Genomic DNA, 17,873 nt, shown 5'->3' on the forward strand with positions numbered 1-17,873 from the left:
ATTGCCATTTCTTTTATTTAGCACAATGCCTGGCATATTCATAAGGTCCTCAAAAACGGTCAGAGTTTCTTCTTTCCTTCCCAACTCATGGAGACTGTCACTTAATAAAAACATCAATTTGGAGACTCCTCTATGACTACCCCAGTCCGGATCACCACTCCCTTCCCATCCCTGCCCTTTATCTGTGGACTTGCTCCCTAAGACACCTAGTGCAGTAGCTTTAATGTTTGCTAGCTGTCTGAGACAGCCCTGAGGGTCTCAGGAAGCACTGTCTTCCTAGCTAGACTCTGATCTACCAGGGAAGCCTGTAGAAGTGGACACTTAGGAGCTATGGCTGCCAATGTACATAATATGTGCATAGATTCCCCACAAAATGAAATAAAGCACCAGTCATGAGTCACTTAACAACAGGGATACATTCTGAGAAATACATCTTTGGCAATTGGGTCCTTGTGTGAGCATCATAGGATAAACTTACACAAACCTACATGGTAAGGTGTACTACGCACCTAGGCTATATGGTACAGCTTGTTGTTCTTAAGCTACAAACCTGTACTGCATGTTACAGTACGAATACTGTAGGCAACTAACACAATGATAAGTATTTGTGCACAGGACCACTGTCATATAATGTGGTCCTCCGTTGTCATTATGTGGTGCATGACTTGTATACTAAAGGTTTTGAGACCTCAGCTTTTGCAATGGATACCCCTCAGAAAATTATAGATTACAGACGGCGGACTCATGGGGGTCACACAAATAATCAGAACCGCAAATATCAAATGTCACCAACCACAGGGACACAGTTTAAGCCCTACTGACTCTCACAGAAACACCAGTGCAGCATTATGTCCACCTCTGACCCATGTCTACAAAGCAGTGTACTTGGACACCAAATGCACCACTTTTTGAAAAAAAAAAAAGCTTCGTTCAGGACAGCCCCACACAGGTTCAGCCACCCTCAACATTGCGTCCAGGAGGCTCTGCCCCACCCTTTCCTGACAAGTGGGAAAGGAATGCTGCAGGACCTTGAACCCCTAGGTAAATTAGCCTGGCCTTCCCAGGGATGGTTCCCTGCTTACTCTATTTATGAGCTCAAAGTGCTGGGTAGTCAGCTGGCAACGAAAAGGCCTGGTCCTGGAAATGACCACTGCCCCAAAGCCTAGAAAGACAGCAGGAGTTGTTCAAATTCAGCTTGCTTCATTCAGGCACACTGTACTGAGCCAAATCACCCCAGGGCATGGCTCAGGCCTCATCTGGAGGAGGCATGATATCCATGATCCCGGTCCCATAGCACCGTCCCCTCTCCACCCCCACCACCGAACACACACCTGTAAAGCTCTTTGGGAACTGTTCTGAATGGCTATCACAGCCACTAGATCCAAGACCCTCTGAATGATGAATAACAGTCAAAGAATTCTAACAACTAAAGCGATGACCTTGAGCCTAATTTCTTTCTCTGTAAAATGAAAGTGTCGGACTGCCGTTCCCAGATTTCAGCACTAGTAAAATTATCAAAACAAAAAAATAATGAATTACTGAGGTTTTAGTTCGCCAAGTGAGAATTTTTTCTCAAAAATTACAAACTATATGTGTCACCATCATTTCCTAAAAGGAATAACATTTAAATCAAAAAAGTTGAAAAGAGGTAATGTCAGAATAAGCGCAGCCATCCCAAGGCAGGCCGGTAGGCAACGGCCCCGACCAAGGAGATCCCGGAGCGGCTCTCCGGCTGTCAGCAAAGGGTCTGCATCTGCCCGGAACCTGACATTCTGGGTACGTCTCAACGACGCGGCAAACAAGCGTCCACTCCCAACGCGAGCAAGTTTAAAACCCAGGAACACAGACACCAAGCACCGGAGTGAAGCATTTCCAGGCCTCCGCGGGTTGCCCCGGGCCGCGGCGAGGACCCGCACCCCGGTTCCCCAGTCGCTCGCCAGGCCCTCGCTCCCGCCGCGCCCCGGGCACCTCCGAGCCTCGCGCCCTCCCCGGATCCCCTAGGCCCGCGTACCCGGACCCCCGCACCCAGGGGGGCCGCTGTCCTACGCCGGCGCCCCCGCCCGCCCCCCACGTCGGCCCGGCCGCGTCCGCCCAAGGTCGGCGCGAGCGGGCCGTGGGCCTGGCGGGCCTGCGGGCGGGGACGCCCCTGGCCGGGTCCGGGCCGCGTCCCAGACCGGAGCCCGCAGGCCAGAGCCGCTCCGGGTCCCGCTCCCGTTCCTGCCGGCAGCCGCGGGGACGCGGGGCCTGCGAGGCGGCACTCACCCGGGCGACGCCATGAGCGCAGCGAGGTCTCCGCTCCCGCCTCCTCCGCTTCCTCCGCGCGGCCGCGGCTCGGCGCCGGGGAGGGGCCTGGCCCGCCGGCCGCCCGCCCGCTCCGGGACGCGCTCCAGGGATGGAGGTGGGGTGAGGTGGGCCCGGGGTCCTCTCGGAGCAGCCCGGGGGCGGCCGGGGCGGGGCGGCCAGGTCCGTCCGCAGCCCGGAGCCCGCCCAACGCCCACCTGCCCAGGTGCCCGGAGGCCGGAACTCGCCGGGCGGTGCCAAAGCTGCAGGATAACCTGCCCCCGGGCCACGAACCAGCCCCAGGGCCTTAATGAAGTTCACACCTCTCTGTAATTGGAGTTTAATTTCTGTAAGAAAAGCCTTTTCTTTAGCCCTGGAGCGTAAAGCGTTATTATTAAGCAAAACAATAACTTTCCTACTTCTTACTTGCAGTGGTGTGTTGGACGTTGCTGGCCTCTCTGAGATGGTACCCATTGTCAAATGTGTATAAAGTGGCATTGTGAGGCTCTAGGCAATGCGAAGCACTTTTATTATTCTTTATAGTGTGTTATTAAGTAAAAATTATCAATCTGCAGTTCCTCCAGTGAGGTTTCACAGCTACTCTTACAAGTTATGAGTCCTTAGGCAGGTAGATTTTTCAGCTTCAGTTCTTGTCTCTGCAAAATGAGTTTCCAAAAATGATCTAAGTGAAAATGCTTAATAAAAAGCTCTGGACAATGTAAACCATTGTTGATAGCATTTTTAGTGTTATATTAAATATCACTGGCCAAACGCAGTGGCTCACTCCTGTAATCCCACCACCGTAGGAGGCCGAGGCAAGAGGATCGATTGAGCCCAGGAGTTGGAGATCAGCCTGGGCAACATGTTGAGACGACCCCCTGCCCCCCCGCCCCTGTTTCATTTTTAAAATTAAAATTAAAATATCATTAACAACCACTATTTAAAAATGTTTACTACTATTAAGAACACAAGACAGCAAAGCAGTGATGAAAACCTTAGCTCTGAAGCCAGAATACCTGTGTTGGAATCTGGGCTCCACCAATTACCAGCCCCAGGAGCCCCTGCAAGATAGAACCTTTCCAGGGCCACAGTTCCTTATTTGAAAATTAGGCTACAAATAAGTCCCTTCCTCTCTGTGAAGATTAAATGAGTTAACATTTGTAACTATTTTTAAATGTTAGTAAACATTGCATGATGCATGGTCTCTTTTCCTCCTGGGAATCCAGTCAATGTTTCAGAGCCTCCTTGTCCTCTTCAGAAAAGAAATTCGTAACTGCTGCCTTGAGTTCAGAAGATAATTAATGCTCTGTAAATGGGAGCCGATAAGTAAAGCCATGGGAACTCGTGACACCCAAAATAAGGACAAATCCAGGAGGACCAGGGTTAGGAAGAGTTTGAGGAGTGGGAAATCCTAAATCCTAAATGCCTGATTCAAGGGAGTAATGAAATGAAGGAGATCAGACTAAAAGAACTTGTTTGTTTGTATGTTTGTTTGGAGACAGGGTCTTGCCCTGCCGCCCAGGCCAGAGTGCAATGGCAAGATCTTGGCTCACCGCAACCTCCACTTCCCAGGTTCAAGCAATTATCCTGCCTTAGCCTCCCAGTAGCTGGGACTACAGGTGTCCACTACCACACCTGGCTAATTCTTCTATTTTTAGTAGAGATGGGATTTCCCCATGTTGGCCAGGCTGGTCTCAAACTCCCAACCTCAGGTGATCCGCCTGCCTCAGCCTCCCAAAGTGCTGGGGTTATAGGCATGAGCCACCACGCCTGGCCTAAAATAAGCATTCTTTTAAAAATAAGCAGTACATGTTTACTGACATAAAATCTGGTTCAGAAACTGATAACCCCAAAATATGGCACTTTAACGTGCTGAACTGAAGAAGCCTCAAGGTCTTTCTGACCTCCCTCCCCACTGGTTTCTCCCAAAACACAAGATGTCTTTATCTGCCTAAAGTCCAGACACTCCAAGGAGAACAACTGTTTTTCTTGCCCTTCCTATAAGACCAAGAATGTAACCACACCTGAAAAGACCCCTTCACAGGATAGCATACAAGTTAATCTCTGTGCCCTGATCCATCCTTCTCCCTAGTAATCCTTTATTGCCCCTCAAAAGAATTCCTCTTTCTCCCCTCCTGTAAGTTGTTTTGCCAAGATGGTCTACAAGATTCTGAACCCTGTTGAGTGGTGGGAAATCATTCTGTAATTCTCCCTGTGTACACATTCATAAAATTTGCATGCCTTTTCTTCAAATAATCTGCCTTTTGTGAGTTGATTTTTCAGGAAACCTTCAGAGGGCAAGGGGAAACTTTCCCATGGCCTGTATACTTAACATGAATTTTAGCGTCCCACTATATAGTTAGACCATCATGTTTAACCAACCCCTACTGCTGGACATAAATATTGCTACCAGTATTTCATTATTATAAGGAATGTGAGTAATAAATATCCTTATAGCCAAAACATCCCATAAACACCAATGATTATTTCCTTATGCCAAATTTTGAAGAGTTGAATTTCAAGATCAATAGGATATCAGTATTTTAAGGCTCTTCTGATACATATATACTCTACACACATACACATACACACTAATATACATATACTTAAATACATTCTATACATACACACATATGTATACATATACCTGCACACATATATGCAGATACACAAATATACACATACACAACATATACACACATATATACAGATTGCCTTCCCAGCAAAATCACCAACACTGATAGTCCTAGTTTTCCACAACACTGTATAACTTTTACAATTTTTCAAAATCATTGCCAATTTCATAGGTTAAAAACCAGTATTTTAGGCCAGGTACGGTGGCTCATGCCTGTAATCCCAGCACTTTGGGAAGCCAAGGCAGTTGGATCACTTGAGGTCAGAAGTTTGAGACAGCCTGGCTAACATGGTAAAACCCCATCTCTACTAAAAATACAAAAATTAGCTGGGTGTGGTGGTGTGCGCCTGTAGTCCCAGTTACTCAGGAGGCTGAGGCAGCAGAATCGCTTGAACCCGGGAGGCAGAGGTTGTGGTGAGCCAAGATCACGCCATTGCACTGCAGCCTGGGCAACAAGAGCCAAACTCCATCTCAAAAAAATAAAAGACACCCTGTTACAAGAGACATATAAGGAAATTGTAGACTCGGCATTGTGGCTCACACCTATAATCCCAGCACTTTGGGAGGCCAAGGCGGAAAGATCACTTGAGGCCAGGAGTTCAAGACCAGCCTGGGCAACATAGTGAGAACTAGTCTATTTATTTGTTTGTTTATTTATCTATTTATTTATGAGACACAGTCGCACTCTGTTGCCCAGGCTGCAGTGCAGTGATGCAATCATGGCCCACTGCTGCCTCAACTTCCCAGCTCAAAGTGATTCTCCCATCTCAAACTCCCAAGTAGCTGGGACTACAGGCATGTGCCACCATGTCTGGCCTTTTTTTTTTTTTTGTAGAGACAAGGTTTCCCCATGTTGTCCAGGCTGGTCTCAAACTTCTGGACTGAAGCAATAACCTGCCTCAGCCTCCCACAGTGCTGGTATTACAGATGTGAGCCACCATGCCTGGTCCCATCTTTTTATTAAAAATTTACACTAAAATATTTTTTCGAAAAGTCCTGACATGGTGGCTCACACCTTTAATCCCAGCACTTTTAGAGGCTGAGATGGGAGGATTACTTGAACCCAGGAGTTTGAGATCAGCCTGAGCAACATAGTAAGACCTTGTCTTTACAAAAAATAAACACAATTAGCTAGGCGTGGTAGTACATACCTGTAGTCCCAGCTACTCAGGAGGCTGAGGCAGGAGGATCTCTTGAGCCTGGGAGGCTGAAGCCACAGTGAGCCAATATTTCACCACTGCACTCCAGCCTGGGTGACACAGCAAGACTCTCATAAAAATAAATAAATAAAAAGGACATTACATATTGATAAGAGTCAATTCACTAAGAAGACATAACAATGATAAACATCTATGCACCAAACAAAAGATCCTCAAAATATATGAAGCTAACATTGACAGAATTAAAGAGAAAAAATACAGATTTCTACAATAATAGTTGGAAACTTCAATACCCCACTTTCAACAACAGTACAATCAGACAGAAGAACCATAAGGAAATAGACAGCCTGAACAGCACTATAAATAAACTGGACAAGCCAGGTGCAGTAGCTCACACCTGTAATCCCAGCACTTTGGGAAGCCAAGGCAGGTAGATCACTTGAGGTCAGGAGTTCAAGACCAGTATGGCCAACATGGTAAAACCTCATCTCTACTAAAAATACAAATATTAGCTGGGTGTGGTGGCACATGCCTGTAATCCCAGCTACTTGGGAAGCTGAGCAGGAGAACTGTGTGAACCCAGGAGGTGGAGGCTGCAGAGAGCTGAGATCATGCCACTGATTCCAGCCTGCGCCACAGAGACTTCATCTCAAATAAATAAATAAATAGGGCCAGGCGCGGTGGCTCACGCCTGTAATCCCAACACTTTGGGAGGCTGAGGAAGGCGGATCACCTGAGGTCAGGAGTTCGAGTCTCCTCTCTGAGTTCATCTCACTTGTGTTAGAGGCATTTGAACCACAGCAACTCCATCTTAAATAGACTCTGAGTAAAATAAGGCTGAGACCTACTGGGCTGCATCCCCAGATGGTTTTGTTCCTCAGATTTGGTAATTTCCATTGTCCTATCTTCAAGTTCACAGATTCTTTTGTCTCTTCAAATTTGCTTTGAATCCCTCCAGTGCATTTTTTATTTGTTATTATACGCTTCAGCTCCAGAATTATTTTTCGGTTTCTTTGTAGGTTTTCTGTCTCTTTACTGATACTACTGATAGAGCCAGGAGACAGCCATATGCCACACAGGTCGTGGTGCACAGGGTACTTGCCTAAACATGCCCACGGTGAAAAATTCTGTCCCTTAACACATGTGCAGTAAGGGAAATCAATGTGGAGTGGCTAATGGCCTGCATGCACACTGGAAGAATGGGGATGGAGCCACCAGGAATTCATGCCTTATGCGGGGAGATGAGCCTGGCCTCTTCAGCTCCTGTGTGTTGACCTGGTATTCAATCCGTGAGGTGGGAGCCTATTGGCAGGACCCTCTCTTTTTTGCTGAGAGCTTTCTTTTAATAAATTGTGCTCTCCTTACCTTTCAATGTGTCTGTGTGCCTAATTTTTCCTAGTTGTGATACAAGAACCCAGACTTTAGCAGAGCTAAGGAGCAAAAAATCCTGCATCATTTTGGTGGCCCACATAGGGACATGAGGAGGGGTGAGTAAAATGCACACCAAAAAATCTGTTTCCTTTTCCTTTCTGAGCCTTCTTGTCCTCGGGCTTCTTCTGAGGATAAAGGAAACTGCACCCCCTCACCCCATCGCTCTCAGGGATTGGGCATGTCAGCCTTGGTCCAACTCAGCCTTTTCTATGGCACTTTCCTTCTTTTTGCAGGACTGTAATGGCACTTATCTTTTACAACCTCAATGGCTACAGATGCATGCGTGAGAAGGATGGGCAAGTGGTGGCTCCCTGCCCCTCCCAGCTGGGGCTGGGGATCCTGGCCCAAGGGTCCCATGCAGCTGTCTGTCCAGTGTTCCACGCCACATACCATGGAGTCTTCCCCTCCTCTGGCTGAGAGGTCCAGCTCAGTCCAAACCCCAGGGTAGAAACAGCAATTAAAAGCCATTGCACCCAGCCGAGAAACTTTTAATTGCAGTACTTTGGGAGGCTGAGGAGGGCAGATCACCTGAGGTCAGGAGTTTGAGACTAGCCTGGCCAACATGGTGAAACCCCATCTCTACTAAAAATACAAAAATTAGCCGGGCATGGTGGCATCCACCTGTAATCTCAGCTACTCAGAAGGCTGAGGCAGGAGAATCACTTGAACCTGGGAGGCAGAGGTTGGAGTGAGCTGAGATTGTGCCACTGCACTCCAGCCTGGGCAACAAGAGCGAAACTCCATCTCAAAAAAAAAGTTTCCTGTTGGAGAAACTCATTTGCATAAGAATAAGAGGTTTGTTCCCCGGGCATCTTTTTCTTTTCTCCATCCTGTCAGTAGTTAACACAGCCCTGCATTTAAGCTGTTTTTCTTTTCCTTTTCTCCACCAGGCCAGGAGTACAATGGTGCAAAAGTAGTTGCAGTTTTTGCTATTACTTAGAATGGCGAGGACTGTGATTGCTTTTGTACCAACCTGATAACACAGCCCTGCAAGTAGAGGGGGCTTCTCTATGCTAGAGGCTTTTTTCCTTTTAGAAGATGTTTTACTCGGCTAGGATCCCAACTCCCAAGACACCCTTTTCTTTTCCTTGTTGGAGAAGGACTCAATTCCACAGCTTGACCTTAGCATTCAGCTTATGATAAGGAGTCTGTGCAACATCCTGAGGAAGTTATTTTGACCCAAACTCAATTCCAAGCTTTGGGTCGAAGCCCTAGGAAAGAAAACTGGATCTGAGGGATCCAGAGTCAGATGACAACAGAAGTTAAAAGGCACAGTGCAGGTGAGCATGACTAATTTCTGCCGATTAAACTAAGCCTCATTTCATGGATAAAGGTTATGCTAGTATTCAAGGCATCAATGAGGTATAGGGAATGCAAAGACTATTGACAGCAGAGGAGATAGGGCATATAGGGGTAAGATAAGATAATACCACTCTCTACCCCACTCCCACTTAACATGGGTGAAAGCCACTTTGACACCCATGGGAGGCATCCTGTCATGGTTGCCAGGACTCAGGGATATAAGGACAAAAGAAAGAGGGATGCCTCGCTTTCTCTCCCTCACGTACCCTGGGTATTTGCTAGGAAGAGAAAGGAACCAGGGATGCCTTGCTCCCCTCTTTCTAGATGAGTAGCCATACATCTTTCAAATGCATCTTGAGTCCTGGGGCTCCTTTAAATAAATGCCTTCTTATTCCTTTCTCCTCCTCTGTCCTCTCTTTACAGGTGGGCGATTGTGTTCCCATGCTGCAGGATGATCTCCTGGGATGTATCCTCCAAACTGGGAGAAGTTAATTTCCTAAACCTTAACTGGTTGGCTTGGAATTGAGCTCAGCAGGGAGGGAACCCAGAAGCCTGACTAGTCAGCAAAAGGGTAGGAGTTTTTTTGTTTTTTTGTTTTTAAACCAGTCAGGATTTTGACCTCTCTCTCCCTGTACAAACTAGAAAGGGAATAAGGATCACTGTTTATATTATCTGTAAAGTTTTAATTAATAAAAAAGGATTTGTGAGGTTGGCCTTAAGCTGTAGCCAATCTGGTGTGCTCTGCATGTCTCTCTGTATAGTTCTGTCAGAAAGAGGGGTACCTTGGGATGGGATGTGGGTCTAGGACTCCGTAGGCCTGTTGTTGAAGCAAGCCCAGCAAGCTGGCCAGTGGCAAACTTTGCTGCAGGCCTCCATCTGGTTTTACGTCCTTGGAAGTGTGACCTGTAACCACATGGCAGTGCTTTGTTTTAGCTTCTGCCATTTTACAGTGGTGGCCCGGGTTCAATCCTGGCTTAGGGAATGAGTCCTTTCTGGTTTGATATCTTTGTGTCCTTTATCATTTGTTCATTCTCTTCCCCTTCATGAACCACCTTAAATTTTCCTTTCTCTGAACACCTGGGAGGTTATCTTTGGTAATGTTCAAAAGCCAGAAATATTGGCTGTTTGGCATGGCTAATGTTGTTGGGTAATAAAGGATTTAAAAGAATTTTCTTGACCAGGTGTGGTGGCTCATGCCTATATTCCAGCAACATAGTGAGACCCTGTCTCTACAAAAAATAAAAAATTGACTGGGCATGGTGGCATGTAGTCCCAGCTACCCAGGAAGCTGAGGAGGGAAGATTGGTTGAATCCAGGAGGTTGAGGCTGCAGTGAGCCATGATTGTGCCCTGTACTCCAGCCTGGGTGACAGAGCAAGACCGTCTCAAACAACAAAACAAAACAAAACAAAAACAGAGCTGGGTGCAGTGGCTCACGCCTGTAATCCCAGCACTTTGGGAGGCTGAGGCAAGTGGATCATTTGAGGTCAGGAGTTCTAGACCATCCTGGGCAACATGGCGAAACCCTGTCTCTACTAAAACTACAAAAAATAGTTGGGCATGGTGGTAGGTGCTTGTAATCCCAGCTACTCAGGACGCTGACGCAGGAGAATCACTTGAACCCAAAAAGTAGAGGTTTCGGTGAGTGGCGATCACACCACTGCACTCCAGCCTGGGCAATAGAGCTCAAAAAAAAAAAAGGGTTGTTTTTTTTTTTTTGAGACGGAGTCTTGCTCTGTTGCCCAGGCTACAGTGCAGTGGCACGATCTTGGCTTACTGCAACCTCCGCCTCCCGGGTTCAAGTGATTTCCAGCTAATTTCTGTATTTTTAGTAGAGATGGGGTTTCACCATGTTGGCCAGGCTGGTCTTGTACTCCTGACCTCAAGTGATCTGCCCACTTCGGCCTCCCGAAGTGCTAGGATTACAGGCATAAGCCACCGCACCCAGACCCCAAAATAGGATTTTCTTAAAGAGAGTTCGGCTTAACTAAAAGTGGATATCTGGGGGGCTGGCATGCGGTGGCATTGCGGGTGGGAGCGGCTGCAACGCCGGCACCTGAGGAGTGATGCCGAGGGAAATCATCACCCTACAGTTGGGCCAGTGCGGCAATCAGATTGGGTTCAAGTTCTGGAAACAGCTGTGCACTGAGCATGGTATCAGCCCCGAGGGTACTGTAGAGGAATTCGCCATCAAGGGCACTGACCACAAGGACATCTTTTTCTAACAGGCAGAAGATGAGCACTATATCCCCTGGGCCGTGCTGCTGGACCTGGAGCCCCGGGTGATCCACTCCATCCTCAACTCCCCCTATCCCAAGCTCTACAACCCAGAGAACATCTACCTGTTGGAGCATGGAGGAGGAGCTGGCAACAACTGAGCCAGCAGATTCTCCCAGAGAGAGAAGCTCCATGAGGACATTTTTAACATCATAGACTGAGAGGCAGATGGTAGTGACAATCTAGATGGCTGTGTGCTGTGTCAGTCCACTGCTGGGGGGACAGGCTCTGGCTTCGGCTCCTACCTCTTAGAATGGCTGAATGATAGGTATCCTAAGAAGCTGGTGCAGACATATTCAGTGTTTCTCAACTAGGACGAGATAAGCGACATGGTGATCCAGCTTTATAATTCACTCCTCACACTCAAGAGGCTGATGCAGAATGCAGACTGTGTGGTGGTGCTGCACAACACAGCCCTGAACCAGATTGCCATAGACCCTCTGAATATCCAGAACCCATCCTTCTCTCAGACCAACCAGCTGGTGTCCACCATCATATCAGCCAGCACCTTCACCCTGCACTACCCCGGCTACATGAACAATGACCTCATCAGCCTCATCGCCTCACTCATTCCCACACCATGGCTCCACTTTCTCATGACCGGCTACACCCTGCTAACTATGGACCAGTCGGTGGCCAGTGTGAGGAAGATCACGGTCCTGGATGTCATGACGTAGCTGCTGCAGCCCAAGAATGTGATGGTGTCCACAGGCCGAGACCGCCACACCAACCACTCCTACATCACCATCCTCAACACGATCCAGGGAGACGTGAACCCCACCCAGGTCCACAAGAACCTGCAGAGGATCCGGAAACGGAAGTTGGCCAACTTTATCCTGTGGGGCCCCACCAGCATCCAGGTGGCCCTGTCGAGGAAGTCTCCTTACCTGCCCTTGGCCCACCGGGTCAGTGGGCTCATGATGGCCAACCACACCAGCATCTCCTCACTCTTCGAGAGAACCTGTCACCAATATGATAAGCTGCGGAAGAGGGAGGCCTTCCTGGAGCCGTTTCGCAAGGAGGACATGTTCAAGGACAACTTTGATGAGATGGACACATCCAGGGAGATTGTGCAGCAGCTCATGGATGAGTACCACATGGCCACACGGCCAGATTACATCTCCTGGGGCACCCAGGAGCAGTGAGTCCCCCAGGATAGGGACCCTCATCTGCCTTACTGTTTGGCCAAGGCCCTGCCTGACTGCCCACTCCCTTCGAGCACAGATCAGGGACCTCACACATCTCTTTCTCATATACATGCATTCTCTGTTGGCCTGCAAACACATTACTTCTCTTATAAGACTGTTTATCTTTAATAAAGCACTGGATATAAATTTTTTTTTTAAAGTGGATATCTGGGGCGAGTGCAGTGACTCACACCGGCAATCCCAGCACTTTGGGAGGCTGAAGTGGGCAGATCACCTGAGGTCATGAGTTCAAGACTAGCCTGGCCAACATGGTGAAACCCTGTCTCTTCTAAAAATACAAGAAAAATTAGCTGGGTGTGGTGGCACTTGCCTGTAGTCCTAGCTACTCAGGAGGCTGAGGCAGGTGAATCGTCTGAACCTGGGAGGCGGAGGTTGCAGTGAGCCAAGATCGCACCATTGTACTCCAGCCTGGGCAACAGAGCGAGACTGTTTCAAAAAGAACAAAAAAAGTGAATATTTTTTAAACCTTTATGTTTTTCTCTTCTTTGGTCTTGTTTTTCTGGAAAAAGATTTTTTTCCCAGTTGACTGAATTCCTTTTCTCCGCTTTGTCTTGCTACCCTTAATGCACGCATGAGGTGCCCTAAAATAATTTCTGATAGCCTGGGACTCCTTGAGAAGAACAGAAAAGGTGCCATGCATGCCATTTTGGGAGAAACCTCTGTTTTTCTCATAAAAACCCAGCAATTAAAAGCGGATAGGTCCCCCTCAAAATCTGTTTTTGTCTTCTAGCTATCCCTGTTTATTGGGCCCTGGAAACTGCATGCTTTTCTAGCCCTGCTCTTAAAGGGCCCCACTCGAGGCCAATAGTCCAATTAGGAGATTGGTGAACAGAAAATCTTGTAACCACTGGATCTGCTTCTGTTTGTCTATACATGTGTTGTGTGTGATGTCTATAAAAAAAGAGAGCTCTAGGCCAGGCACGGTGGCTCACGTCTGTAATCCTAGCACTTTGGGAGGCCGAGGCAGGCGGATCACAAGGTCAGGAGATCGAGACCATCCTGGCTAATACAGTGAAACCCACCTCTACTAAATATACAAAAAATTAGCCAGGCATGGTGGCAGGTGCCTGTAATCCCAGCTACTTGGGAGGCTGAGACAGGAGAATGGTGTGGACCCAGGAGATGGAGCTTGCAGTGAGCCGTGATTGCGCCACTGCACTCCAGCCTGGGCGACAAGAGCGAGACTCCGTCTCAAAAAAACAAAAAAACAAAAAAACAAAAAAACCAAAAAAAAAAAAAAAGAGAGATCTAATTAATTGGCCTAAAGGAAAATAAGTGCTTCGATCAAATATTTTTGAAGGGAAAATAAAAGCTGTAATGCCTTTTAGTTCGTGTGACTTTAATCCTTGAGAAATAAAAACAGTCTTAAAGATTACTGGTAAAATGCAAATGTTGTTGTTAAAATGTAGACAGGTGGTCTAAATTATACGGGACAGATATTAGGTTTGCTAAATGTTTTACAGTTATAAACTGCTTCTTTTGACTTTGAGAACTGTTCAACTTGCCTACTTTACAACTTGGCAAGGCCCAGGACTTTGGTAAGGGACTTAGTAAGGCTCTTAATCTTAGCAAATAATCATTAATCATATAATCTCAGTAAAATGTTCTAAGAGGAATGGACATGGAAATTTTTGTCTAGGGCTAAAGGATTATTTTCAATTAGATAAGATACAGCTAAAGGTTTAAAACAAGTTATGGAAGGTTTCTTGCAAAAGAAATTCTGTGTGTGAACACTAAATTCAAAAGGGTATTATCTGTTTTTCTGTAAATAATTCAGCATTGAAATAAAAGCACAACAAGGTTTTCTTTTTCTTTTTCTTTTTTTTTTTTTTTTGAGATGGAGTCTCACTCTGTCGCCCAGGTTGGAATGCAGTGGCACGATCTCGGTTCACTGCAACCTCCACCTCCCAGGTTCAAGCTATTCTCCTGCCTTAGCTTCCCAAGTAGCTGGGATTACAGGTGCAGGCTACCATGCCCAGCTAATTTCCATTTTTGTTTGTTTGTTTGTTTGTTTGTGTTTTGAGAGGTGGTCTCACTCTCTCACCCAGGCTGGAGTGCAATGGCGCGATCTCGGCTCCCTGCAACCTCCACCTCCTGGGTTCAAGAGATTCTGCCTCAGCCTCCCAAATACTTGGGATTACAGGGATGCACCATCACTTGGATAATTTTTGTATTTTTAGTAGAGACAGGGTTTCACCATGTTGGCCAGGCTGGTCTTGAACTCCTGACCTCAGGTGCTCCACCTGCCTTGGCCTCCCAAAGTACTGGGATTACAGGCGTGAGCCACCATACTTGGCATCACTTAACTTTCTGAGAAACTGCTAAACTGTTTTCCAAAAATGACTGTACCATTTTATAGTCCACCAGAATGTATGAGGGTTCCAACTTCTCCACATCTTTGTCAACACTTGTCGTCTGTCCCTTTAATTACAGCCATCCTAGAGGGTGTGAAGTGGTATCTCATTATGGCTTTGATTTATACTTCCCTTATGTCTAATGATTATTATTTTCTTGAGACAGGGTCTTGCTCTGTTTCCCAGGCTGGAATGCTGTAGCGTGAATGGGGCTCACAGCAACCTCAACCTCCTAGGCCCAAGCAATCATAGCTGGGACTACAGGCATGCGCCACTGTGCTCTACTAATTCTTACAATGTTTTTAAGTATCTGCTTTTGGTGAAGAAAAAAAAAATTTTCTTGTAGAGATGGGGTCTTGCCATGTTGCCCAAGCTGGTCCTGAACTCCTGGGTCAGGTGATCCTCCCACCACAGATAGTCACCCAAACTGCTGGGATTATAGATGTAAGCCAACACACCAGGCCTCTTTTTTTTTTTTTTTTAGAAGGAGTCTTGCTCTGTTGCCCAGGTCACTGAAGTGCAGTGGCACAATCTCGGCTCATTGCAACCTCTGTCTCCCAGGTTCAAGCGATTCTTCTGCTTCAGCCTCCCAAGTAGCTGAGATTACAGGCATGCACCACCATGCCTAGCTGATTTTTGTATTTTTAGTAGAGATGGGGTTTCAATATTGGCCAGGTTGGTCTCAAACTCCTGACCTCATGATCCGCCTTCCTCAGCCTCCCAAAGTGCTGGGATTACAGGCGTGAGCCACTGTGCCCAGCCTTTTTTTTTGTTTGTTTTTAAAGAGACAGGGTCTTGCTCTGTCTCCTGGGCTGACGTACAGTGGCTCAATCACAGCTCCCTGCAGCCTCAAATTCCTGGAATCAAGCAATAATCACACCTCAACCTCCTGAGTAGCTGGGCCCTCAGATGCACACCACCACATTTGGCTAACTTTTAAATTTTTCTGTAGTCAGGGGTTCGCTATGTTGCCCAATCTGGTCTCAAACTCCTGGCCTCAAACAATCCTCCAACCTCAGCTTCCCAAAGTGTTGAGATTACAGGCCTCAGCCACCACGCCCAGCCTGATTTTTTAAAATGTGCTTATTGCCCAGTTGAGTATCTTCTTTGAAGAAATTTCTATTCACATCTTTTGCCCAGTTTTTAATTGGGTTATTAGTCTTTTTTATTGAGTTCTAAATATTCTTAATATATTCTGGATCTTAGACTGTAGTGAGATATTATTATTTCAAACATTGTCTCGCATTCTGTGTGCTGTCTTTTTGGTTTCTAGTTGGTGTTGTTTGACAAAAGTTTTAAACTTTCATGTAGTCAAAATTATCCATTTAAAAATCTTCTGTGTATTATTCTTTTTTTTTTTTTCTTGAGACACAGTCTCACCATTGCCCAGGCTGAAGTGCAGTGGTGCAATCTCAGCTCACTGCAACCTCTGCCTCCTGGGTTTAAACAATTCTTGTGCCTGAGCCTCCCAAGTAGCTGGGACTACAGGTGCACGCCACCACACCTGGCTAAATTTTGTATTTTTTGTAGAGATGGGGTCTCACCATGTTGGCCAGGCTAAGCTTGAACTCCTGGCCTCAAGCAATTCACCCGCCTCGACCTCCCAAAGTGCTGTGATTACAGGCATAAGCCACTGCACCTGACCAATTGTGTATTATTCTTGCAACATTTCTGTACATCTAAAATTATTTCAATGTTGAAAATGAAACATTACATATAAGCATACTAAAAAGTTTAGAAAACCATTCACTAAACTATCAACAGGGAGTAGAAACAGAATTTTTCATTTTCTATCCTGTGTTTCTTTTTTTCCTGAATTATACAAATGATGCAAATTCTCTGTAGAAATTTTAGAAATTAACACATTAGTAAACCTACCATCCAAAAATACTTTTTGAGATTTGACACATCAAAACCACCATATATATTCTTAGCACATAAATAATCATTTATATGTTCTTACATAAATATATAAACATTTATAAAATCTAGAATCACTTGTTTTATGGGGAGGGAAGGCCATGTCAATAATGTAGGAGGATGGATGGCCCATGGACTAACAAAAATTTCTGTTGTAAATGTTTGACACCAAGGGGAAGCGCTTGACCTGGGCCGTTCAATGGGTGATGCTTGAGCTGGCTTTGGAAGGTGAATGCTCTAGTCAAGGAATGTAGATGCTGTGGTGATGGAAACACTTGATAGTCAGGTGGGCTGGAGGTAGGAAGGAGAAGGTAAAGCTGGAGGATACTTGATTTTGTTTTGAGTTTTTGTTTTTTTGAGACTGGGTCTTGCTCTGTCTCCCAGCCTGGAGTGCAGTGGTGCCATCACAACTCACTGCAGCCTTGATCTCTCGGGCTCAAGTGATCCTCCCACCTCAGCCTCCCAAGTAGCTGGGACTACAGGCGCACACCACCATGCCCAGCTAAGTTTTGTATTTTTTGTAGAGACGGGGTTTCACCATGTTGCCCAGGGATGGTCTAGAACTCCTGGACTAAGGGATCCACCCACCTCAATCTCCCAAAGTGCTGGGATTACAGGCGTGAGTCACTGTGCCTGGCTGAAGATCCTGGATTTTGAAGGCCCCTGAATGACAGTGAATGTGATACTATAGGCCACTGGGCTTCCTTGAAGAGTTCTGGGTAAGGATGCAGTGTGGTAAGCTTTATATTTCAGACAGTTTATGAAGTTGTGTGGAGGACAGATTGGGAGAATAGGAGCATGAAAGCCAGGGACAAAGCTGGGCAACCATTGAAATGTCTATAATACATTTTGTTTCCTAAGTACAAACATAGAGGTGACCATGTGTCCTGGCTGGCTGGAGACAATCCTAAATTATGGCTTTGGTCCCAGAGTAATTATATTAACAGCCACTTTCATGCTCAAACATGTCTCAGTCTGAAGATTAAATATCATCTACATATACACAGCAACAAAACTTCCACAATTCTTACCTTCACTGTGTGAAAGGCACTGACATTTTTTTCTCTTTTTTATTTTTATTTTTTATTATTTTTGAGACACAGTCTCACTCTGTTGCCCAGGCTGGAGTGCAGTGGCGCGATCTCAGCTCACTGCAACCTCTGCCTCCTGGGTTCAAGTGATTCTCAAGTAGCCTCTCAAGTAGCTAGGATTACAGGCATACGTTACTATGCCCAGCTAATTTCTGTATTTTTAGTACAGACGGGGTTTCACCATGTTGGCCAGGCTGGTCTCGAACTCCTGACCTC

At 46.3% G+C, this 17,873-nt stretch overlaps 1 protein-coding gene and 1 pseudogene across 5 annotated transcripts in view; one reads left to right on the forward strand and one right to left on the reverse strand.

Moving 5' to 3' along the window:
* The window catches only part of URGC (upregulator of cell proliferation), a 47,744-nt gene that overhangs the window by 29,253 nt on the left and 618 nt on the right, over positions 1 to 17,873 (reverse strand). The window contains exon 2 of one of the 5 annotated variants that reach the window (XM_071095108.1): positions 6,067 to 6,184. The exons of 1 other annotated variant lie outside the window; for it this stretch is intronic. Coding sequence is in view for 2 of the 4 variants with exons in the window: in XM_011762431.3 (XP_011760733.1) it covers positions 2,263 to 2,276 (14 nt within the window). In the remaining 2 variants the exon portion in view is untranslated. Of the gene's footprint in view, positions 1 to 2,262; positions 2,381 to 6,066; positions 6,185 to 17,873 lie in introns of those variants that run through there. 3 more of the 5 variants (XM_011762431.3, XM_011762430.3, XM_011762432.3) reach the window with 3 other exon arrangements.
* Positions 10,814 to 12,363, forward strand: LOC105494202 (tubulin gamma-1 chain pseudogene; annotated as a pseudogene).

This window comes from Macaca nemestrina, chromosome 4 (assembly GCF_043159975.1).
Source record: "Macaca nemestrina isolate mMacNem1 chromosome 4, mMacNem.hap1, whole genome shotgun sequence".
NCBI classification, from domain to species: domain Eukaryota; kingdom Metazoa; phylum Chordata; class Mammalia; order Primates; family Cercopithecidae; genus Macaca; species Macaca nemestrina.